At 55.5% G+C, this 25344-nt stretch overlaps 1 protein-coding gene across 1 annotated transcript in view; it reads right to left on the bottom strand.

Moving 5' to 3' along the window:
- Positions 1-25344, bottom strand: part of DCHS1 (dachsous cadherin-related 1) — a 44357-nt gene that overhangs the window by 12032 nt on the left and 6981 nt on the right. The window contains exons 3-13 of the mRNA XM_086879458.1: positions 12491-12679; positions 12161-12392; positions 10958-11194; positions 9650-10669; positions 9084-9271; positions 4431-4527; positions 4121-4278; positions 1780-2614; positions 1240-1479; positions 683-808; positions 212-421 (exon numbers count right to left, since the gene is read on the bottom strand). Of these exons, the coding sequence (XP_086735584.1) occupies positions 212-421; positions 683-808; positions 1240-1479; positions 1780-2614; positions 4121-4278; positions 4431-4527; positions 9084-9271; positions 9650-10669; positions 10958-11194; positions 12161-12392; positions 12491-12679 (3532 nt within the window). The remainder of the gene's footprint in view (positions 1-211; positions 422-682; positions 809-1239; positions 1480-1779; positions 2615-4120; positions 4279-4430; positions 4528-9083; positions 9272-9649; positions 10670-10957; positions 11195-12160; positions 12393-12490; positions 12680-25344) is intronic.

The raw sequence follows: 25344 nt of genomic DNA, 5'->3' as shown, positions 1-25344 counted from the left end.
CTTGGGGAACTAGACACAATACTGGGAAAGGAGCAGTGCAGCCTGTCCAGATCCTAGGGTGCACTTTACTGGGAGCAGAGAGCTGAGAGATGGCAGTAATGCCATGCAGTTTGGAGCAGGAAAGAATTGATGTGGAATGCATAATTCAGTTGATGTCCCCAGATCCAGGGAAGAAATCCTTGCCCAGTCCCACATTCCCAGTGCATCTCACCTGCCAGATGGTATTCCAAGCGTCCATTCTCCCCACCATCAGGATCAGTGGCCCGCAGGGTGTAGAGTGCCACACGACTCTGGTTCTCAGGAACCTCCACGGAGCAGGACTCGCTCTCCAGGTGGGGTGCATGGTCATTCTCATCCCCCACTGTGATCCACACCGTGGCCTTGGTGAGGCTGGGTGGCAGGCCAGCGTCCTGTGCGTAGACTATAGGACACAGTGAGAGCACCAGAGGCTGCCTTGACTGGGGGCTACAGCTACAGCACTTGTATGCCAGGGCACCCACAGGGGCAGCCAGGCATGAGAGCATTGGCATTCCTGCAGCCCCAAACCACTCCACAGCCCTGCTGTGCCCCACAGCCCCTCCTCCCGCCCCATGGCCTGCCCTCTCTGCAACACTCCCCACCCAAGCAGCAGGAAGTCCATCTACCCCCACCGACCCCCTGCCTGCTGCCTCCCCTTGCCCACCTGTCAGCACATGCTGCTCCTGCTCCTCCCGGTCCAGGGGGCGCGTGGTGACAATGAGCCCTGTCTGTGGGTGGATGGAGAACGGCCCCCCAGAGAGACCCCCATAAGACACCTGCCCATTGGCACCTGTGGGGACAAAGGTGGTCTGAAAGCAGCTTAGCAGCAGCCCCAGTGCCTCATGTGGCTCCCAGTCCTGCACCTCCCTGCTCCCAGCTCTCACCCGGGGTTCACAGGCTGGGTCAGAGGGTGGGCTTGCTCCCTGGTGGAAGACATTTGTGTGTGGAGGTCCCAGCCTAACACAGCTGGTGGAAGGCCAGATGGGCCATGGAGACCCCAGATGGGCCAGGGGACCAGAGGGAACCACAGTCCTTGTTCCATTCCCACCCACTCCCAGTATTCAGCCCATCTGCCACCTTCAGGCAAGGTGCTGATCCTTCCCTCTGGTCAGTCAAGCCCTCCAGACTGGCAGAAGGGAGCAGGGTATGCCCAGACATGGGGCTGCATCTCCAGACAGGCCCTGACTGAACTGGGAAGCTCACTGTCGGCTGCATCCTCACCCAGATCCCGGTCTGTGGCCAGCACCTGCAGCACTGGGCTGCCAGCCGGCAGGTTCTCCATGATGTGGGCTTCATACTCAGGTTTCTCAAAGGCAGGAGCCTCATCGTTGACATCCAGCACCAGCACAGACAGCAGCTGTGTGGTGGAGAGGCGTGGGAAGCCGTGGTCCGTGGCCACCACCGTCAGGTTGTGCTGTGCCACCTCCTCCCGGTTCAGGGCCCGCACGATGGAGAGGGCGCCTGTGGACACAGGAGAGGGCCAAGATGGCACCAGTGGCACTGGGGCCTATGTCTTGGGACTACTATGTGGCTGCAAGCACTGGGCTGCACCAGGACAGATGGGTTTCAGGAGATAGCAGCACTGCGCCGCCCAGACACTGTGCTTGGGACTCCCTGCACCCCCGGTCTCACTCCTCCAGGCTCCCCAGCCCACAGCCTTCTCCCACGCACCGTGCAACATCCTCACGTACCTCTGCCTCACCCCCCAGCCTCCGTCTTCCCACTATTCCTGCCACCACCACGCACCCTCCCAGCCCTCACCAGTGCTGGGGTTGAGGTGGAAGCGGCCATCACCGTTGCCTGCTCGCAAGGAGTAGCTCACACGTCCGTTCTCTCCCAGATCGCTGTCCTGGGCCACCACGTGCAGCGCCACAAAGCCTGTGGGCTGGTCCTCCATGACGCTGACGGTGGCCGGGGAGAGGAAGACGGGCACATTGTCGTTCTCGTCAGTCACAAACACTCGGGCTGTGACGGCAGTCGAGCGGCGCTGGCTGACATTGCGGGCCTGGTCTGTGGCCTCCACCACCAGCAGGAAGGAGGCAGCAGCCTCCCGGTCGAGACCCTGGCGCAAGGTCAGCTGCCCCGAGCGGCTGTCGAGCTGGAAGGGGGCTCCCGGTGGCTCCAGGTGCAGCAGAGCATAGCGCACCTGACTGTTGGGGCCCACTCCATCCCCATCCAGCGCCTGGAAGGTGAAGATGGAGGAGCCAGCCTGGGCATTCTCAGGCACCACAATAGTAATGGGGTCTTCAGGGAAGGTGGGTGCCTGGTCATTGCAGTCCTGCACGTGGATCTGGACCAGCACCAACCTGCTGGAGGGATAGCCGTGCTGCGTGTCCTCAGCACTCACCTGGAGCACGTGCCGTGCCCCAGCTTCATAGTCCAGCTCACGGGCAGCATAAATCTCCCCTGTCATGCTATCAACCACAAAGGTGCCGTCCCCACCACCTCCTACCACCGTGTAGATCAGTTGTCCTCGCACAGGGGCATCCGGGGGGGCCACTGAACCAATCACAGACCCTGGCTTGACCCCCTCGAGAGGATGCAGGGTCAACACAGTGGCATCAGGCCGTGGCAGCACACGGGAGGATGGCAACACCTGTGAGGAGAGGATAGCGTGAGAGGCACGGACAGCGGGCTGTGTGCCAGGGCACATGCTGGAACACAGGAGGGCCCCTCTGGTCCTCAGAATATGCTTTTCAATGTGAGCCCTGGCACAAGTTGCCCACAGGTGGAGTCTCCAGCCTTGGAGACAGCCAGAAGTCACCCAGACAACCCCATTTGATCAGGGGGCTGGAGAAGGTGACCTTCACAGGTGCCTTTCCCTCAGCTACTCCTTGGCTCTCTGACTGGGTCTGATACTGCAAAGCCAACAGACAGCAGCAGAAACAATTCTGCAAACATAAGCAAGAGTGAGTAAGAAAAGAGGTCACGCTCATCCTGATGGAAGGTACAGAAAGAGAACCTGGTATGACCCCAAGATAAATAAATACTATCATTAGTTTTATTAAAGACATTGGAGTTAATCTGGGGATGAGGTGCACTTGCAGATGGGAGAGAGGATGCTGTAAAGGCCACCACAGTATGATCTGAAGGGAAAACCCACTGAAGAAGCACATTCCTGGTCGAGGAGCTGAGGAAAACGGGAGTAACAACAAACCTGTCAGCCCACAGGGGATCAAATCCAGTGGCTGTCAAGCAAATATCTATTACAGGGGTGCAAACCAGCATGATGGGGCTGGCCAGCCTGGCCTCACTGCTCTGGAGGCTGCAGAACAGCTCTGATGACAAAAACAGTTACACACATAGTGTAAAAAGGAAATGGTATAAAACATGTTGCTGGTGGCTGAAGGCAGATGTGGCAGGCTAACGCCAGGCTCCTCAAGGGAACGTGGTCTATCACACCCACCTGGGCTAGAACTCAGCTCTGGAGCTCCCACACTAGCAGGGAAAAGGCACAGAGTGTGACAGAAGGGACTGAGAGACCAGCTGGCTCAAGGGAGCAATGGGCAGGGCTGGTGGAGGTGGCACAGCAAGGATGATCAAATGGCCTTGGCAACTGCAAGGACGTGGATGAGAAGACATGAAACAATGTTTGATGGGAGTGCCTTGATGGGGGAAACCAGAGCCTCTTCTCTGATATATACAGACATGGAGTTCTGTCTGGACAGTACCAGGCAGGGAGTACCAAAGCAACACAGACATGAGGGACATCCTGCAGGTCAGAACATTGGTTTCAGTAGATGCTGGGAAGAGTGGAAGTCTCTGTGCAGGGAACTTCTGATGCCTTTCTTCCACCAGGGTATCCAGGACAGGGTCAGCTGTCTAAGGCCTGGAGAAAGCAGAACTGCAATTGGCAGTTCTTTGCAAATGAGAACAGTCACAGAGGCATCCCTTCCCATCCCTGGCTCTCCACATGGAATTTAGGGCTGGATCAACAGTTGAGCAGGAGCAGAGGGTGCACAGGGATGAAGGGGGTAGAGGATGAGGAGGTGGGGAGAAAGGCTGCCAAGTAGCTGGATGGTGTCTTCCAAGAGGCAAGTGAGGGGTAGATGCTACAGGGACAAGAGGAGCTGGCATGCAGGGACAGGAGGAGCTTGGGTACCTGGACACGAACGATGGCTGATGTGCTGCGAGGCACCACGCCGCGGTCGCTGGCTGTCACGGTGAAGATGTACTCGGCACGGTCAGTCCGGCGCAGAACTGTGGCTGTCCGCAGCTCTCCAGTAGCCACATGCAGAGTGAAACGCTCTGCCCAGGCTCCTGCACAGAGAGGGAACCACGGCTGGGAGAAGCAGGGGAGGGTGCAAAGGAGGGGGAGTGTGCTGTGGGGATCCCAGGCAGTGGGCACCCATCTGCCCGGGTAGTGGCTGCAAGGCAGAGCAGCACGGATTTGCCGGTTCTGGAGCTTGTACCTATCAGTGAGTAGATGATGGTCCCATTCTCCCCCTCGTCAGGGTCCTTGGCCTGCAGGGAGGCGACTAGGAGTCCCGATGGCTTCTCTTCCAGCACCTGCAGCATGGCCCAGGAAGCAGTTGAGTGGCACAGGGAACTTCTCAGATCACCCCACAGCCTCCCTAGCATGGCATGAGGTCTGCATGGTCTTGCACAGCCCTACACCTCACCCACAGCACAGACCCCCGCAGGACCCACAAGCTGTACCGAAGGCTGGGAACATGGAGAAGCCCACAACAATTGGCCATGGGAGGTTCTGCCTCACCAGCCCTCCTCCCCTTCTGTCCTGTCCCAGTTAACAACACACTCGGCAGGATGGGGGCACACTGGAGGGCCATGGGAGGGCTCTGCTTCACCCATGTTACACCCTACAGGTACATAAGTGCAGGGCTCTGCAACAGTCCTGCATCTCCCTGCCCCAACAGAGCCTTTCAGCTGCAAATGCCACTGTGTGAGCCCTGACAGCCCAGTGCCAGCCTCACTGGCCACAGCCAGGGATCTTCTCAGTTCCCACAGCTGGCCAGGGAGGTTTCCCATCTCTGGAAAGGCAGCTGGCAAATATTCTGGGGCTTAGGTATCTCAGCTTGCAGCTTTTCCCTTCTCTCCTTTGTTCCTGGGTAGCACTGCCTGTCTGTAGGTACTTCAGACCCCCATTTTATGCCAGTTCAGCATAAGACCATTGAGACATCACGTGCTCAGGTAACCTCATGTCCTGAGGGGAGTTACCTCCTTTGCCACAGAGACCATATGTTACAGCATTGCACACCTTTTCTGGACAGCTATGGAACTGGATGCACCCCTATCACTGTTCCTCAGCACCTGTCAGGTTTTGGAATCATCCTCAGCAAACATTCCCTCCCGGCTGCAGACCTGCCCTCTCCAGCACATACTCTTTGGTGGAACAGGATTCCCATTTGGCACAGGCTCTTGCTGGTCCTTCCACCCCAGCAGATGCCAAATTCCCACCTCAGGGGGACAGACCTCACATTCCCATCCCACCAGCACATCCTGTGGCAGAGACCACCCTCCCAGACCCAGATGTGCAACGTGATCTGTTCCACTTAATGCATTTAGGAAAGTGACAGCTGGAATCCAAGCAGGCCTCTGGAGAAGAGGATGCAAGTTTCTGGGTGGAGGTGAGGGCCAGAGCTCTTGCCCAAGCTGCTGGCACTGTGCTGAAGCCCTGGGAGGGAAGACCAGAGGAGCTGGACTAGTTCATCCAGGCTAGGCAGTGCTGGAACTGTGCTCTGTAAACATTGGGAGAGGGAGGGAAATTCCAGGGAGAGAGGACAGCTTTTTAAGCAAAAACACAATATTGGCACAAGAACAAATGAGTATAAAGTGGTCAGAAATTAGTTTAGGCTGGAAATGAAGAGATGTTTTCTAGTACCAGATCAAGGAATCTGGAACAGCCTTTCACAGCAGTGATGGAGGCACAGACCTAAATATAGCCTGGCCCTTGATGAAAGGAGGGTCTGCGTGGACACCTCTACGTGGGGCCACGCTTCAGAGGCCCTTTCCAACCTCTCCCTGTCACATCTGCCCCCGTTGCCCTCAACACAGACTTGAGTGGCTCCTGCTCAGCAGGCAGGGACACTCTCCCTCTCCATGAGGAATCAGAGCCCTTTGAGAATAGCAGACATGTCGGAGGACTTACCCACACAGCCCGTGTACAAATGCCAGTCCAGACACACAAACAGGAATAAACAGCAAGAGCAGTGGGCTTGCCTATGCAAACTGGCAAGACAGCAGCCGTGTGGGCATATCTAGGTCTGCCCACCCTCCCCAAAGGTTGCTGCAAGCACCAGCCAGGTCCCAAGCTTACAGAGCCATTCTGGCCACAAGCACAGCTCTGGCAGGGGCTGGCAGTGGATATACAGAAATGTGAGAAAGATGGTACATATAGAACAATCCTCCTGTGAACTTCCCCAGCTCCCAGCCCACTGTGGCTCAGACACTTCCTGAGCCACAGATTATATTTGTGTTCATCAGCCTTTGATGGATTTTTTTCTTTCTAGTTTTGAACCCATGCAGCTGTGGGCAATGATTTCTCAATTTAATTACATTCTGCATGAAGAAATGCTGCCTGTGTTTATTTTAAACCTGCTGCCTGGTCAGTTCTTATGGAGCTGCCTGGTCTTGTGTTATGAAAAAAGCAACTTCTCATTTTCCCATGACTCTGCACACCTTTGTGATATTCCTGCAGCTTTGTCCATGCCAAAGGATGTTTTATTTCTGCTTGGAACCATTATCTGCCAGAGATCCTGGTAACATCCTTTTCTAAACAGTTTCTAGCACTTCTGATCACTTAGGGAATGGAACCAGGCAGAGAGTGTGGGCAGAATCTGAGCTGTGGTTGACGATATTTTCTTTTATCCTCTGTTTCTTTTCTAATTAAACACAGTGTTTAATTTACTTTTTTGCCTGTGCTGAGCCTGGTGTGGCACATTCACAAAGCTCCAAGCCTCTCCCCAAACCGAGGCAGCCAGTTCAGGGCCCAGCACTTAGTGCCATCCCTGTTGCTTTCCAGCAACTTGCTTAGCAGCAGTGATTTCATGTCACATCATCTTCCCTCACTCAACAGTGAAACATGATCCTTCCACAGTTCTTCACAGGGAACCCTCACCTTGAATGATGTAAATAGACCAGCAACATCAACTATCACATCTTTGAGGGAATACAGCAAAACACCAGCACCAGGGGCACTCCTTCTGTGAAAACAGGCACCCTCTTCCTTCCCTTTGCTCTCTCTCCCCTCTCCTAGCAATCAATCCCTGGGAGGATCCATTGCAAACACCCCATGTGCTGCCAGCGTATCACCAATGTGTTACATCTCTGCACCCCACAGCTGATGCTGGAATGTGCCAACACAGAAGCCTCCTCTGCTTTGCCTGATGAACACTGACATGAACGCTGCGCTGAGCACGTCTGCAAGAAATCATGGAGCTTTGTGTTATCATCTAGTTTTCACTTCTTCCTTCAAGTCTGTCTTCTACATCCAAGACATGGCCAACAGTGGACTGTTATGGCACTTCACCCTTCTGTACCTCTGTTTCCAGTACCTGCAAACCAAAGTGCCCAAACCAAAGTGCCCAAACTGGAGTATGCTCAGAGCTGCTGCAGCATTTACCTGCTCTCTGAACCTATCTCAGCCTTTTCCTGTTCCCTGAAGGACACATCTGCACTCATGGTCTCTTTGTAAGAGCTCCCAAGCTCTAGCAGGACACTTGCAGCACTTTTTGCCTGCAGACACTGGGATCAGCGGCAGATCCTGCCATGTGGTGTTGTCACAGCTGTCCCCACACAGGAGCAGGGCTCACGACAGATGCCAGCTGCAAGCAAATATCACAGTGCAAAAGCTCTATGCAAAGCCGTACCACAGAATCCATCCAGTGCTCCCTTAGCCATGCCATGGCTGGCTGGTCCCTGGCCTGCTCTGGTCCCAGAGCCTAGCTCAGAGAGAGGCAAGACTAACTGTGCCCCCTTTGCCTCCTCTGAGCTCTGGGAGATGTGCTCACCCAGGCTAAGCCCTTCCAGCAGCTTTGCCAGCAGAGCAAGAAGCAAGAAGATTGCTGGGCAAGGGATGATTGCACCCTGCAATGGGAAGGGAAGCAGCAATGAACAGGCAAGGCCTGGCTGGAACTATGGAATGTCCCCTGACCTCGTGTCACCCAGGTAGATACCAACACAGTCCTGTCTGCTCTGACCTCTCTGGGGTGTGTGACTCAGGCAGGACGTGTGACAGAGGGCGGCTGCCACCATCACGGTGTTTCTAAACCAGCTCAGAACAGGGGCTTTGAGCACACAGCCAGATGCGCAGCAACGGATGTGCAGAGTGGGCATGGCCGTCCAGCTGCAGGCTGTCCCTGCTCTGTGCTGAGCAGATGAGGCCAGGGCCCTGGCTGCCCATCCTGTTCTGCTGCTGCCAGTGCCCCTCAGCTGCCTCCCACTAGCCCTCGCTGCTCATGCCGCTCTCAGGGACACAGCAGAGCAGAGGCAGGTGGGTGGGGGCAGGTTGTCACCCAGTTCTCCTGGGCAGTACCCATGTAGCTGGGTCTGCAGCACATGCAGTGTCCAGTGACACCAGAGTGCGGAGGGAAAGCTTGCCTGCCAGACAGAGTAGATTCACAGAAAACTTGTGCATGCCAAGCCCAGCTGGACAACGCTTTCTTGACCACCCAGTAAGACAAATGGAGGTACCCAAAATCCCCAGACCTAGAGGGTGATAGCCTCCTGCATCTCCCTGCTGACCACTGTTTACCATGGCTCTTCTCTGAACCTGTGTCAGGTTCAGGGCTCCTTTTGCTGTCCCTCCCTACAGGCATGTGTGAGCCAAGAGCTTCTACCTGCTGGCCAGTACTGATTGTGCCAGAGCCCTCCAGCTCTCCTGCCTGCTCTGTGCACCAGGATACCTGCATTGCCCCTCCTGACACATCTCAAATTCACCAAGCTGTCCTGGCTGCTGCATGGATCCAACTTGTGCCTGCTCATCTCCCACTCTGAAACTCTCCTGGGTCCCCCTACCCACACCCTTTTCCCCAGCAGTACCACCTGCCCCCACACCCAGAGGCCACAGGGCCCTGCCTCATCGGTGCTCCAGCCTGCATCCCTACCTGCACAGTTAGCTCCTGACCGCTGCCCACGTGGAGGAAAGCAGGAGCGTTGTCATTCTCATCCAGCACAGTGACATAGATGGTTCCAGTGGCACTGCGGGGCGGCGCTCCCCCATCCTGCACAATCACCAGGAGCTGGAAACTGGACTGCTGCTCCCGATCCAAACTGTGCTTGGTGCTGACCTCTCCTGTGAGGGAGAATCCCAGAAGGGTTTGGGTTGGAAATGACCTTCAAGCCCATCTTGTTCCATCCTGCTGCCATAGGCAGGGACACCTTCCACTATCCCAAGTTGCTCCAAGCGCTATCCAACATGGCCTTGAATACTTCCAGGAATGGGGCAGGCACAGGTGAGAACACTGATAGTGGGGACACAGCTCAGCCCACAACCTGCATTAGAGCAGAGCCTGTGCTCAGCTGTGTTATTCATGTGTGTTGCTGGAGCCCAGAACTGCAGGGGCAGTAAGGTGAATATTCTGCTGCTGCATTGGCCTGGCCACCATCACTGCTGACCTGACCTGGGCTTTCTCACCAGCTGGCCCCACCTAGGAAGCCAGGAGTCTCTCACCTGTCTGTGTGTGGATAAGAAAGTTGGGATCATGCTGGAGCAGGCGATAGGTGAGCCGGCTGTTCTGCCCGGCGTCCCGGTCGCTTGCCATCACCCTTCCCACACTGCTGCCAGGAGCCTGATTCTCAGACACGGTGAAGAAGTAGCGCTCCTCGCTCAGCCGAGGGCTGTTGTCGTTCTCATCAGTGACGCTGATCCGCACGGTGCTGGTGCCAGTTTTCCGTGTGTCTGCCGCAGTCCCAGTGCCTCCCACTGAGGCCAGCACTGTCAGCACATACAAGTCCCGTGTCTCCCGGTCCAGGGCACTCTTGACGTACAGCCAGCCGCTCTCAGGCACGATGCCGAAGCTGGCAGCGTCCCCATCTGCACGGAGATGGTAGGTAAGGGCCGTGGATTCCACATCGTGTGCCAGGGCCCTCACCTGGAGGAAGCGGGTGGAGATGGGAACACCCTCCTGCACCTCCACACGGTAGGTGAGAGTGTCAAAGATGGGTCCGTTGTCGTCCTCGGCTTGCACATGCACCAGCAGCGTGAAGGTGGAGCTGAGCTGGGGGATGCCACTGTCCCGGGCCATGATGGCCAGGCTGTAGGCTGAGATGGCCTCGTACTGCAGGGCCCCGAGGAGCCGCACTGCCCCTGAGGCACGCTCCACGACAAAGGTGCCCTCACCCCCTGACACCAGCTCAAAGGTCACCTGTCCATTGGCACCACTGTCACGGTCCTCGGCCTGCACGGTGTAGACTGTAGTCCCAGGTTCTGTGGCCTCTGGCAGCAAGATGGAGTCGGAGGGAGCTGGGAATGCTGGCACATTATCATTCACGTCTGATACGGAGATCTTCACACGTGTGTTGCTATAGGCAGGGGGTGAACCGCTCCGGGCCTGGACATCCAGGATGAGAACTGACTGGGACTCATGATCCAGAGGCAGGCTGGTGCGGAGCTGCCCCGAGGCTGAGTCAATGGAGAAATAGCCATGAGGGTCCCCCGAGGAGATGGAATAGAAGATGTCATCAGCATGACCTGTGGGTAAGAGAACGGAGACAGAAGGAATGAGTCACCTTTGAGCTGACTCCCTCAGCCGCATGGTCAGGAAGCTGTGGTCCAGGGCACTGTGCCCACGTGCAAGCACGTACAGGTGTGCAAACACACCTGTGTAAGCATAGGTGTTGAGCTGGCTGCACGCTCAGATGTGAGTGTGTGGAGCTCTCAGAGCAGGGCCACTCCATGAGGAAGTGTGGTGGATGCTGGACCTCAAGGATGGTGTGGGGACAGGGAAAGTGGCAACATGCAAAAGGGACAAGCCCATACCTGGTGGGTTCTGGGCCTGGACAGCCCCGACGCTGGCACCCTGTGGCATGTCCTCAGGCACAATGAAGAAGTACTGAGCTTGTTCGAAGACAGGGGGTGAGACTGTGCCCTCCACGATGCTGATGTTCACCCGGGCATTCGGCTGTGCCTGCAGGCCTCCCCCATCCTGAGCAGAGATCACCAGCTGCACCAGGGTGTTGGCTTTGCCACTCAGAGACCATGACAAAGAGATGACACCTGAGGAAGAAAGTCATTGATGAGGCTGCACCCCTGTCACCTGGCACCAGGGAACAGGCCAAACTTTAAGCTGAAAAAGACAGACTAGAAGAGGCAGGTAACAACATGCATCACAGGGGGAACTGACCACGGAGGAGCTGGAGTGAATGAGTGGAGCCCTCTCTGGAGAGCCTCCTCAAATCCTCCACACTTAATCTCACACCCAGCTCTGAGTTAAGCACTACTACAGGCTGTGGGACATGAGCCAGAAAGCAGGTCTTGGGAGAGGGAAAGGAAGGGAGAAGGCTTCCAATCTGGGGCACAGGGTGAGTGTCATAACACAGCAGGTAGGCCCTGGGCTGGCAGGGAGGCTCTGGGAGGGGTTTTAAGTGAAGGACCATAATTGATAGGCCCTACATAGGAGGTGGCCCTGCATTAGGAGGGCTGGTAGGGCTTGTCCAGTCACCTGCTGGGAGCTTGAGAACAAGCACTTTTCTGTCCCCCAATGTACTTTTCTGTCCTGCTGAGAGCCCCTGGTAGCACACACCCATGCACCCACTTCCCCAGCAGAAACTGCTCTGGCTTCAAGCAGATGCAGCCAACGAGAACAGTGGGATCAAGAGTGACAGAGTTATAGAGGAGAGTTAACTGAGCTGGGGAAGAGGGAATTGGCAGGGACAAGAAAGGAAGCAGGATATGGCTTGATAGGGCGAAGTATCAGCACACAAGGGCACAGTGATGGGGAATGGGGAGAAGGAAGACAGGACAAATGAAGAACAGAACAGGGAACAGAAACAAAAAAGTCAGGGACTGAGTCTGGGAAGAGGTTACCAGAGGCCAAGAAGTTTAGCGGGGAAAGTTGTGGCAGGGACAGGAGACAGACTACACTGCTGAGTTGGCCAAGCAGTGACACTCAGGCTGGCTTTGACACCTCCCACATCACAGTGCTCCAACTGCTGCCTGCTCTGGCTGCCTGCCAGTTCTCACCTGTGTCCTTGTTGAGGGAGAAGAGCGGGGGCGAGTTTCCCAGGACGATGCGGTACGTCACTCTCCCATTCAGCCCCTCATCCTTGTCGTGGGCGGTGACACGCAGCACGGCTGTCCCCGGCATGCTCTGTGTGCTGATGCTGGCAGCGTACTCCAGCGGGTAAAACACTGGCCGGTTGTCATTCATGTCCTCCAGGAACACCTTCACATACACCATGGAGTTCAGGCCGCCCTGGGGAGGCACCAGATCAGAGACAGTGCAAGGACAGCAGCATCCCCTGCACAGTGCTGGGTCAGCAACACTGCACATGCAGCCTCGCTAGCACTCACCCCATCCACAGCAGTGATGGTGAAGTCGTAGGCAGATGTGCCCTCATCACGGTCCAGGGGCTGCACCGTGCACAGCTGCCCCGAGTGCTTGTCAATGCTGAACTGTGTGGGGACAATGCTGCCGATGCCAGAGCCAATGGAGTAGGAAAGGGAGCCAAATGCACCACTGTCTGCATCTGTGGCTGTCACCTGTATGAGGGAAGGCACCACCTGAACAGAACAGACCACCAGCCAGACCCAGCCCAGCACCACCTCCACCGCAATGCCATCTTCTGCTCCATGGCCACAGCCACCAAAGCATCCTCAGAGCTGGCCATCACTACGCAGTGTGACAGCAGCTGTGGCTCTTATCCCAGACCTGCCGCTGCTTCTTCTGCAGGAGATGCAGCACTGCAGCAGCAGCAGCAGCAGCCCCTGCATACCTGTTCCTTCTTTTCTGCAAAGACACTCAGGATGGGACAGAAAGAAAGTCAACCCCCTGTCACCATGGCCCTGGCTCTGTCCTGCTCTCAGAGCTCCGTGTCTAGCAGCTCCAGACACTGGGCATGAGGATGGAGGGTGGCACTGCTCTGTGACAGTCCAGTCTCGTGTTGCCTGTAGCACAAGAACTGCACCCACTATGACAAACATAGCAGGAGGATGAATGCTGCTCCCTGCTTGCCTGCCCCAGTTCCTCCTTGGGCTCCTACAGAGCTCAGGTCAGCAGAAACCAACTCCTGACTCCACATCCCTGCCCACAGCCCCTCCACCAGCTGGGAGCTCCATGGAGAGCAAAGCTGGGGGACAGAGCTGGGGGAAGGCAGCTGGGCCAGGCCCCGGGTGAAGTGGAGTTCAGGCCTCGTCAGCCACAGCTCCTCCCCGCAGCAGCCATGGGGCCTCGGCTCCCGCACGAGGAGCGCAGGAACGCCACACGCGCGCCAAGTGGAGGGCCCGGCTGGGGGCTGCAAGCCCGGTCATCGGGGATGAAGCAACATGGGTAAGGGGACAGAGAATGGCTGTTCCTGGAGGGAACAGTCAACTGGGCAGGGGTGGGACTACCCTGTCCTGACCAGGAAGGGGAGGCAGCACCTGCAACACCCCCACCAGCCCTGCTGCCTGTGGTCTGAGCAGCTGCCTGCAGGGAGAAACTGAGACTTCATCTCCAGTGAGCACTAAGCTCCTGCGCAGAGGATCTGCTCCCCAACCCTGCAGCAGCTGCCAGAAGAAGCGCCATGGAACAGGATCCCCCCCCTCCCCACTCCAGCTGCAGAGCACTTGGAAACACAAGTGCTGTGACAGAACTGGGTCAGGAGGCACTTTCCGAAACTGGACCCACCTAGAGCTCACCGCCTCACTCCCTACTGCCCCAGCCCATTTTCCTGGGGAGCTGCTCAGCAGAGAGTACAAATCTGACCTCACTGACATCGTATGCAGATTACCAGTACACTGGCTCCATGATGGCTGTCGTTATCGGGGTACAGCCTGTACCCACACCCCACTGTGTCTCTGCCATGCCTGGGATACAGCCCTGTACCCACACCCTGATGTGCCTCTGCAATTCCTAGGCTCAGCTCCACCACTGTAGATGGACATGCATCAGAAACTGACCAGCCACATGACTGGAATAGGTACAATATGGTAAACTAAGACTTTCCTTCAAAATTAACGACTTCTCACTCTGAAGGTTATCCAAAATGCATGTCAGCTGTTTTAATCACTGTACAGCAAAATGCTCTGCTGCAGAGTGAGATAGTAGCTTCAGGTTCCTTCGGCCACGGGCTCTGATGCTTCCCCACCGTAACCATCTTCTTCTGGGTGCCACCCTTAGGAATACCCAAAGGGGTAATATCCAGCTTCCTGCCACAAGACCTGTGTCAGGTTTCAGGAACAGGGGAGCAAAAAACGAGCTCTCACTATTGTATAGTGCAGCACCATCTCCCTGGCAGCTTCCTGGTACCCAGAGCCATCTTCCAGCACAGTAACTGATGGAGCCAGCAGTCTGGCATCAGAAGCAGCCTTGGCTGTGCAGCCAGGACAAGGTATCCCATGTATCTAGTGCTTCACCGCCCCATCCTGTGGTGGGACCATCTTTGGACCACTGGTCCGACACAAAACTCTGCCCAATACAAGCCTACACAGGGTCTAAGAGAGGTCACATCACTGGTGCAATCACAACTGGAGCCCTGCACCTGGTTCTTGTCTGTCTTGGATGGGTGATGCTAAATTGGTGCCTAGAGAAAAGCCACAGGAACAGCAAACACCTGCTGGACCAGGTGATGGTGTTGGCTGAGTCTGGGGCCTCTGGACACTTTGCTCTGTGCTCTGCCACTGTGTGCACAGGGAGGGGGGCTGTGGCTGGTGCAGTCTCAGTTCCCTGCCTGAAGAGCACTGATCTCCCATGTGTGAATCCCATGGGATGGGGCTGGCTGACTGCCTGTGGGCAGCCCACACTCAGGAAGGCCTGACACGAGACCCAGGGACAGCAGGATCCCCTCTGCAGCTGTGCAATGCTTCCTGAGGACTCCTGAGAGACATCACAGGGGTCCACCAGCCACCAGCACCACCTCATTTCAGCTGGCATGCACTGCTGCAGACTCAGAGCCCATGCAGTCTGGGACAGGGACACATTTTTAGCTGTGAGGAAAATTAGCCACCAAAAGGGCTCATTAAGGCCTGTGGTGAGTTCACCACTTCTGGAAATTTTTAAACCACGCATGGACATTCTTCCAGGAACTTTTCTAGAAGCTAATGCAGGGCAGCCCTAGACTCTGTATTTAGCATTTTCCCCAAATCTTGGATCCACAGCTGGTTTTACTGCAGCTCACTCATGAGACTCCTGATGTTTTCCTGAAAAATAGAGGGAAACGGGGTCAAGCTGCCTGTGGAACTGCCCAGGAAACTCTCCACTGGGGCTGTGCCAGTCCTGCTGCTCAAATACGTGGGAGCAGGAGCCACGGCTCTGAGCCTGAATGGCGGCCCCACAACCCTGTCACCTCTGACTTCTCAGCAGAGCCTGCACAGCTACTAAAGGCTGATTCCTGATCTGAAGCTGTCAAGAAGGCAGCAGTACCTGAGGAAGCCAGGATCACAGACCCCTGGTCTCACAAAGAATTCCAATGTCCCTGCTGAGCAGGGGTGGCATGCAGCTGGATCTGCTGTTCCCTAGAAGGGAGTACTAACTGGGGATGTGGCAGCTGGCAGTAGCTGTGACTGCAGTGGCCATGAAGCAGCAGATTCAGGACCCTAAAGTGAGTGAGGAAGAGAGGCAGAGTACAGACCCTGGACTGCAAGACAGAACTCAGCTTTTACAGGGAACTGGTCGATGGAAGTGATCTCATGGGAGGCAGCATTGAAGGCCAAGGCAGCTCAGGAAAGCTGGCAAGCCTTCAAGACAGCACACTCCAGAACAGCCCATCCCAGTGCTCAGGAAAACACAGAGACGTCAGCAGATGGCCTGGGCTGAGCAGGGGCCTCAGGGCTAAGCTGCCATGCAAAAGGTGGTGTATGCTAAGAGAACTGGGATTGTTCAGCTTGGAGAAGAGAAGGCTCTGGAGTAACCTAATTGTGGCCCTTCAGTCTCTGAAAGGAGCCAAGGAGAAAGATGGAGAGAGGCTATTTAAAAGCGTCTGGAAAGACAGGACAAGGGAGAACTGCTTCACGCTAACAGAAAGTAGGTTTAGATTGGATATTGGGAAGAAATTCTTCCCCGTGAGAGTGGTTAGGCCTTGGCACAGGTTGCCCAGAGAAGCTGTGGCTGCCCTTGGATCCCTGGAAGTGTCCAAGGCCAGGGTGGACAGGGCTTGGAACAACCTGGTCTAGAGGAAGGTGACCCTGCTCATGGCAGGGGGGTAGAACAAGATGATACTTAAGGTTCCTTCCAACCCAAACCATTCCAAAATTCTTTGAGATGGGCACAGAGGCAAGATGCATAGTAGGAATCTATAAACATTACCTGGCATGTCAGGAGTGTGTCAGCAAAGTTTAAGGCTGAGTGTGCCAAGAAGAGCCTCTAGCACTGTGCTGGTAGTGAAGGCCTGAAGAAGGGCCCATTTCTGAGTGTGGTCAGTGATCCAGCAGCAACAGGCCCAGGTAAGACTGGGACACTCAATGCCTCCTCCACTTCAGTCTCCATCAGCCACCCAGGCCTCCATGCTGTTCCAAAGGGCTCAGAGAGCTACCAGGGAGGAGTGAAGATAGAGTCACTATTTCTTTAAAAAGATTGATCCACACGCATCCATGAGACTCAACAGGCTGCATCAATGGATGCTGATGGAAATGGATTTGCAGGGCTGCTCTTCACAGGTGGTGCAAATCAGGGGAGAAAGTTGACAAATGGAGGAATGCAAGTACCATGTCCCACCTTCAACAAAGGCCAAAAGGATCATCTGTGGGTCTACGTTCTTATCAGCCACACTTTGAGCCCTGGGAGAATCATGGAATGAGTCTTTGTAGCATGTTTCAGGCCACATGAATGATCCTGGAAGGGAAGAGCCATCATGGATTAACCATCCTGTTTGCTCTCTGTGGTGGAATGATGGGACTGGGATAAAAGGGCTGACAGCTGTGGGTGACAATTGCCTTGACTTTTGGGAAGATTTTGACATCTTCTCCCACAGTCCTCATATTCAAGGCAGGATGTTACAGTTTGGAGGGCTGGGCAATCAGGTGGGTGAAAGACAGGTTGGAAGACAGGCTCAGGGGGAGAGGTTCATGAGCAGTGCTCTGCCTGGGGGGGCCGTAATGAGGGAAAGGATCAGGGTGAAAGTGACAGAGGAAATACATCTTTCTGTCAGATAATGGATGCAAATGAAAAGGCATATGCCCTTGAGACCAGATGATATATTAAAGAACCCAGAGGATGACCCTGATGCTGTGTTTTTTAAAGACTTCGTTGATAGGTGTAGAAGAGGCTGCTACCATGGCAGGGTTTGGGGAACACACCTGGGGTCCCTTCTACTCACTGATCAGAGTAATTACCTGGGAACACAGCTGTTGGCATCTCATTCACAACTGGATTTGAAACTGGCAAGGGATGTCAAAGTCAACAAGAAGGGCTTCTATAAGTACACTGGTGACAAAAAGAAGGCTGGGTAAAATGTAGGCCTGCAGCTGAAGGAGGCTAGGGACCTGCTGACACAGGACATGTAAAAGACTGGAGTACTTAATGCCCTCTTTCCCTTACTCTCTACTAGTAAGATGGGTCCTCAGGAATCTCAGGTCTCAGAGACCAGGGCAAAAGGCATCACTGCCAGGCCCCTCACAATAATCTTTGCTCAGTCAGTGTTTGGGAGGTGCCTGAAGACTGGGAAGGTAAATCTCTCTCCTATCTTTAAGAGTAAGCAGGAGAACCCAGGTAACTACAGAACAATCAGTGTCACCTTGATCCCTGGAAAACTGATGGAGCAGCTAATCCTGGAAACCATTTTCTATGCATGGGAAGGACAAGAAAATCATCAGGGGTGATGAGCAAGGCTTCCCCTAAGGACAAATCAGGCTTGATCCACATGATAAATGACTGGCCTGGTGGATGACAGAAAAGGAGCGGATATTGTCACTAAATATCTAAATGTACACTAAATTCTTTGACTCTCCCCCATAAGATCCTCGTTCAGCTAAAAACCAGCTGAATGGCTCCTGTCCAGAGAATGGTGATCAGGGGCACAATGTCTACTTGAAGGCCATTAGCTAGCAGCGTACCCCAGGGGTAAATCCTGTGTCCAGTCCTGTTTGGCATCTTCATTAACGACCTGGCTGATGGTGCAGTGTGTACCCTGAGCATGTTTGCTGATGACCCCAAATTGGGAGGAGTGGCTGATTTGCCAGGGGATCATGCTGCATCTAGAGTGACCTGGAGAGGCTACAGGGATGGATGAGAGGCTTTCTGAAGTTAAACAAGGGACGGTGCAAAGTTTTGCCTTGGGGAAGAAACAATCCCCTTCGCCAGTATGTGCTGGGTGTCACAGCACTGGAGAGCAGCTTAGCAGAAGAGGCTCCACGGGTCCTCATGGGTGCCAAGTTGAACATAAGACAACAATATGCCCTTGCTGCAAGGAAGGAGAATGGTGTCCTGGAATCAGGAATCAGGATGTGTGGTCAGCAGGTCAGGGAGAGGATCCTGCCCCTCTCTGCAGCAGTGCTGAGGCCACAGCTGGAGCGCTGGCTCCTCAGCACAGGAGAGAGATGGCCATACTGGAGAGAGTCCAGTGAAGGGACACAAAGATGAAGGGACTGGAGTACCTCTCCTGTGACAAAAGACTGAGGGAGCTCGGATGGTTCAGACTGGAGAAAGGGTATCACTCATACAGGATAGAGGCAACAAGAGGATGGATCCAGGCTCTTCCCAGCTGTGCCCAGTGTGAGGATCAGAGGGCATGGGCACACACTGGAACACAGTAGAGTCCTTCTGAAGATTTGGAAGCACTTTTCCTTTATGAGGTTGCCCAGGAAAGTGGGGATGTCCTGGGCAACCAACTCTGGATGGTGCTGCTTATGCATGGGAGGGGGGTGGTTTGTACTCGATTATCTCAAGAGGTCCTTTCCAAACTCAGCCGTTCTGTGATGTCCAGCTAAAGACCCTCCTGAACACCTCAGTTCCCCATTGAGTTCAAATTGTTCCAAGAGAGCTGATCTGCTTCCCTGTCCCTGCACGGCAGCCTTGACCACACTGGGCAGCAGCATCTGCTACCTGCCCCTCCTTCCCGCAGGTGTGGTGAGAAGGCTTTGCTGAAATGCCTTGCAGCTGGGCAGAAGAGCATGCTCTGGGAGTGCTGTCACCACCATGGAGCAGAAGATTACAACAAAGGAGAACAGCAAGATGACTCAGGGTTAGGCAGCAAGAAACCAGAGCACCAGACTTTGAAAAGGAAGCGGGGTCCTGGCCAAGTGTGCCTCTCCCCACTGCATGGAGAGCTGAGAGGGCAGTGATGGGTATAGAAGCCTTGCTATTTCACACCCTCCTCCCCGTTCCCCAGCAAGACAGGAGGGACAAGTGGAGCCAAGACACAACAGACTTCTTACATTTCTCAGAGATGGGGATGGATGAAGTACAGCCCCACACCAAGGTCCTCAGCTGCATCACCTGTGGGAGTCAAAGCTGCCTCTTCTCACGAACCCATCTCAAGCATATCACCAGAGCCCCTCGCACATGCCTCCTGCCTTCACAGCCCTCCTGCTGACCTGTGTACCCCCTCCCAGCCCACGGTGCTGTAAAGTGATGGAGCACTGCTCAGCGGCTCAGGCCTCCATTCCCCAGCCATCCTCCCCACTCCAGCCAGCTCAGTCAGCAGGCAGGGAACTCATCTGGAGCCTAGCCATGGCTGGGGCTCTGCTGCGCACATGTTATGCTGTGGCTTTGGCAAACATCTGGCTCTGGGGCTCCCGCCCCTCTGAGTGACGGCTCTTAGTGGGAGAGGAGGGGAGGCTGGCGCCAGTGTGGTCAGCGATCCCACGCACGGCTCCCTGCGCCTGAGTGCGTGCCAGGCGTCCTGCCCTCCCAGCCCTGGCACAGCCACTGACCAGCTAAAAGCAGCCAGGGAGCGACCACGCGGCTATTTCAGGAGCCATTCCTGGCTCCAGGGCTTTGTCTCAGCCTCCAGCACACTCGGGTCTCAGGGGAGGGAGCAGGGTCAGGGTTTGGCCCAGCGACAGTCCAGCACACGTGGCCAAGGCAAGGGTCAGACCCCATGGCTACCAGAGCCCCCTGTCCGGGGAGCCCCAGCGCAGCTGCCGGCACTGCTGGCTTGCACTGCTGCATCCCCAAGGCCCCAGACACGGGCAGGAGTCTGGCTGGCAGTCCCACCCCCAGGGCCTCCACACTGCTCAGAGAAGCTGTGACTGCCCCATCCCTGGCATTCAAGCCAGGTTGGATGGGGCTTGGAGCAACCTGGTCTAGTGGAAGGTGTTTTTGCCCATAGCAGGGCGTAGAACAAGATGGGCTTTAAGGCCCCTTCCCACCCTTCTCTGATTCTATGACAGACACAGGGCTGCCAGAAACACAAGTAGCTGGGCATGGGGAGCTGGGGCTGCCAATGGCCTCCAGCACTGCTCTGAGATGGGGCAAAGCCTTTGGTTCAAAGGATGAGGGGAAGTGGGCTAACCACAGACACTGGCAGGGAGGCAGGATGTGAATGGCAGGGCTGGGCAAGAGGTGAGGGAGCCTGGGAGTGCACAGCACCCTTCTGGGTGCTCACGGGCCTCCAAGCACAGGGACAGACCAAGGGAAAGAAGCATAAAGAGTGAGGTTCTGCACCTGGGTTCCCAGGTGTCCTTGCTGGTGAAATGGCACCTGCAGCCAGGAGCTACAGGGCATAGGGAGCCCCTGGGAAGGTGCAGGAGCTGAACAGGACTTGGAAGCTGGGGAGAAGAAAGGGGCAGAGAATCCTGGAGCAGAGCACGGCTTGGAAGCTGGGCTATGCAGGGAAGAGTGCTCAAGGTGGGGGGCTTGAATGGCAGCACAGGACAGAAATGGCAGGGCCCTGGGGGGCACTGAAGCCAGAATGACACCAAGTCAAGCTGTGGGGCTAGGTTTCAGCCATGTGGAGCTCAGGCAGGGAGTGCTCAGAGAAGGTCTATGCAAAAAGATGGGACACAGATCAGCAAGATGTGCAGGAGAGAGTGGGCTGGGGTCAGCACAAGATTGAGCATGCCAGGCAGGGTAAGCCTAGGGAGCAAGGCAGAGATGGGGCCTCCAACATCAGGAGGACATGGAGCTGCTTTGGAGACAGTCTGGGTGAGACAGAGATGTTCAGCCTTGAAAAGGCTCCACGAAAACCTCAGAGTCTCTTCCAGTGTCTAAAGGGGCTCCAAGAGAGCTGGAGAGGGACTTTGGACAAGGGCCTGGAGTGACAGGACAAGGGAGAACGGCTTCACACTGCCAGAGGACGAGGATAGATGGGATATTGGGAAGGAGTTCATCCCTGTGAGGGTGATGAGGCCCTGGCACAGGTCACCCGGAGCAGCTGTGGCTGCTCCATCCCTGAAAGTGTCCAAAGCCAGGTTGGACTGGTCTAGTGGAAAACATGAACCCCCATGGCAGGGGGTTGGAACTGGATGATGTTTAAGGTCCCTTCCCACCTAAACGTGGGAACTGCGGGATTTCACAGGGAGCAGGGAGAGGCTGGCATGTCCCAAGGGCTATGCAGGTGGAGGAGAGCTGCCCTGGGTCACAGTGGCAAGAGTCCTAGGGGAGACGACACCTGCAGCTGGCACTGACTAAGGGGAGTGGGGGGAACAAGAGGGAGCAGAATCTGGGAGGGGAGCTGGGGCATGCTGGTGGCTGGGGCCATAGGAGGGGAGCAGAAGGACTGGCCCTCTGGAGGGCAGCATGCGTGGGTGGGGCTGTGGGTGGACAGGGAGCTGTGTGAGCAGGGGCAGTGGCAGAAAGAGGAGTTCTGAGGGGGCTAGAGCTGAAGCAGAGGTAAGGGAAAAGGGGCAGCTGTGAGGGGGCTGGGGACTGCATGGAGGAAGGAGGGAGCTGTTCGAGGGGGTTGGGAGGAGGAGCAGAGGATGGGGGGAGAGGAGCGTGAGGGGCTGGGGCCTCTCAGCTGCAGTGGAAAAGCTGCTGCAGCTCCAGGGGAAATGCTACTTGAATTAATCATGGCGCTGGCTGCTGTGCCAAGCCCAGGAGGAGGCTGCTGGCAGCGCAAGGAAATAACTTTCACAGGAATTTGGAACAAATGCAGCTCTTCTGGCGGTAACAACAGCACTCACCTCCCCCCACAACCTCCCCTTGTACCAGCATCTCCCCCATGCCCACACTCCTGTGTACCCCCAGATCCTCCTACATGGCAGACTGCTCCTCAGGACCGTGATACTCTCCCTCCCCTTGTTCTGCTCCTCAGCACGCTCCCAGGCATCTCCCCATTTTGCTTTGGAAAGCTTGCCTTCTCGTTTCTAAGGAGGAGGAGGAGGCCTGTTCCATGTCGTGCAAAGGTCTGAAAATAGGTTGATGCTAAATCCCTTGCCCTAAGAACACAAATGCAGGCAGAAATGCCCCGCTTCCTCCTACCACTTTCCTTGAGCACAGTTGGTGAGCGTTAGTCCTTGTGCTGCTCCAGTGTCCAGGCATGGCTACGCTCCCTGTACCCACACAGCTGCCCCTTTGGCAGCATAACCAAGGCATCAGGATCAGCCCTCCAGACTCTCTTTTGGTAATAATAGCGTATGTGGCCTGATGTAGCCTACAGCTCTTTATCCAAATCTTCCTCCCTGGGGCATGGCCCATGGGGGTTATCCCAGTGTTATGCATGCATGCAGCACTGCCCATGAAATGTCCCATGGAATCACAAATCAGAACCAAAAACTCATCAGACTTATCCTCAAAACCACAGAGACTCTACATTAGGTGCATTGCTGGTCAGCTTTTAATTTCTGATGTTCCCCAACATTTATATGCATGGGCACAAAGGGAGTATGTAAACCCTGGTTCCAAAATCATCAATACTGGATATGTGCAAGAATCAATAATCCACCATTCCATGTCATTCAGGTTGCTGTCCAATCAGCCCATGCTCACCACATGGGGTTCACAGTTTTCTCTGCCAGAGCACAGACAATACTTGATTTAGCATGAAAAGTCAGAAAGTCCCAGAAAAACACTATCTGACCATGCATGCAGTGTGCTGGTACAGAGTCAAATGTTTAAAACAAATTTAAACCAGCAGGGTGAATTTATACCAGAGCAGTGCTTTGCATCACGGACCACAGCATTGGAACATAATCCAGTGCCCGAAAGCTTCTGCACCATCAGCTCATGGCGGCAGAGAGGAGCAAGGCAGCCAGCTGGTGACTGTCTTCTGTTCCATTTTCTGCTGGTCTCATGTTCACTGCTACCCTGGGCTCTGTATCCACTGGTGTTTCTTTCTCATCTCAGTTTTGAACAGTGAGTTTGGTATTTCCTTTGCTTCATGCTACTGTGGGACCTGACCCATAGTAAACACAAGTAATAAACAGAGAAGATGTTACGAGTTCCTTTTCCTTTCTCAGAAGCTCAGGCCAGCAGCCTGCTCTGCTCATCCCTGTTCATACCCAGACACAAAGACTGACCTGGCAGACAGAATGGAGTCTGCAAGGGAGCAGATCATCTGTAGCAATTCTTCAGGTCTCTCCTCCTCACTCACAGGTACTCCTTCCTTCCCCACCTTTCTGTCCTGTCCATAGAGAGCAGACATCACTGTCTACAAACAGACCTGGTCCTCCCAGGGCTTTCTGCTTAAAAATGTGTCAGACCAACAGAGAAGCAAATCCACTGAGTTCTTTGCTGGCCTGGGTGACTGTCCTGTGTCCTGTACTTCATCTGGCAGGGCCTGCCTGTGACCTGAGCACTCATGAGCATTGTGTGGGTCTGGACAAAACCCAGACCTTGACAGAGATACTTTACTGTCCTGAGGCAGGGTGAGCCCCAATAATGCCTGGAAGCCATAGAGAGACAATCAAGCAGGAGCAAGGGCACAAAAGGGCTGTGGGGGCAGCACACCTGACTTTGTGGGGAACAGTGCTCGGCACTGGTACCGTGAGCCCTGGCAGCACCTCTGAAGCCTTCCTGTTTGAGGAAACAGGGGTGGTCATGCCAGGCAGCTGTGCTCCAAGCCCAGGGCTCCCTGACCTGGCTCTGCCCAGCTCCCAGACTTGGCTGGCTTCTGCTGCATCCTTGATCAAGCCATCGGCCTGGCCAGCCTCCTTTCCCATCCTCTCACATTTCCTGGCTCAGAGGAAGCAGCAGCAGATGTGTGAGCTGTTTGCTTTGTGCCGAGGCCGCGCGGGAGTTACCTGCGCTCAGCCCAGACGTGCTGTTTCCAAACGAAACACAAGGACTAAGCCAAGACCATCGAAACGTAGCCAAGCCTTGGTCACTACCAGCTGCCAGGCCAGCCCTGTCCCTAGCAGAGCTAGGCAGCCATGCACTGGACACTCTTCTGGCCGTGCCCCACAGCCCCGCACGCCCCAGCTCCTCTGCAGGGTGTGCTCTCCCTCCAGCCTGGCCCCACACTCGCAGTCAGGAGCCCAGCCGCCATCTCCGATTGCATTTCCAGAACGCCTTCCCACACGGCGAGCAGCGCTGAGCAGGAAGGCACGGACAAGGAAAGAGGGGGGCCTCCCTTTGGGGGCTGTACAGCCTGCACATGCCTGGGGCTGCCATGCTCACACAAGGACACACAGCCTCTCTGCTCTGACCCTGGCCCTGAACCCGACCCCTTCCCCATCTCTGTCCCCAGCCCTACCCCATCCCCACCCACCTCAGAGTGGGACAGTGTGTAGTGTTGCCCTGCATACACCAAACCCAAATCTCCCCTGACCTACATCTTCCTCCTCATCTCTCACTCACTTCTTCTGCCCAGACTTCCTTCTAATCCTACCTTGCCCTGTCCCCAGGCCCCCTGATCTCCACCTTCCTACACTTGTCCCTGCCCTACATGCCTTCTCTATTCCATACCTGGCCCTTGCTCCCACCCAATTCCTCCTTCCCTCCACACTTCTACCTCATCCCCTGCGCTTACTCCCCAACAAGCCCCTCTCCAGCACTGCCACCCCACTCCATCAGTCGCCTGCATGCACAGACACAGCCCCCATAGCCCATCCTCCCCAGCCCACAGCCCACAGCCACACCCCACCATGCCCCACCGGGCACCCATAGATGGTTCCTTCTTGCCAGCTACAAATTTTCCTCCAGGTTGACCTAGAAACCCTTTTTCCTGGCCAGGTCACAGGACCTCCCCCAGCCTTGTCTTATGGACCCCAAAATTCCTGTTCTTCCCATTGCCTTGGGCGCCTCTCACCAACCTGGTGCCAGAGCTTCTTACGGTCCCAGCCAGACATTCCCGTGCCCCACACCTCCAGCAAAGACCCCAGTGACACTGGTGCTTGTCCCATTGGACAGC

Source organism: Cyanistes caeruleus, chromosome 3, assembly GCF_971803275.1.
Source record: "Cyanistes caeruleus chromosome 3, bCyaCae1.hap1.1, whole genome shotgun sequence".
NCBI lineage: Eukaryota > Metazoa > Chordata > Aves > Passeriformes > Paridae > Cyanistes > Cyanistes caeruleus.
The sequence above is the reverse complement of the archived record's forward strand: the minus strand, read 5'-3'. Positions and strand labels throughout refer to the sequence as shown.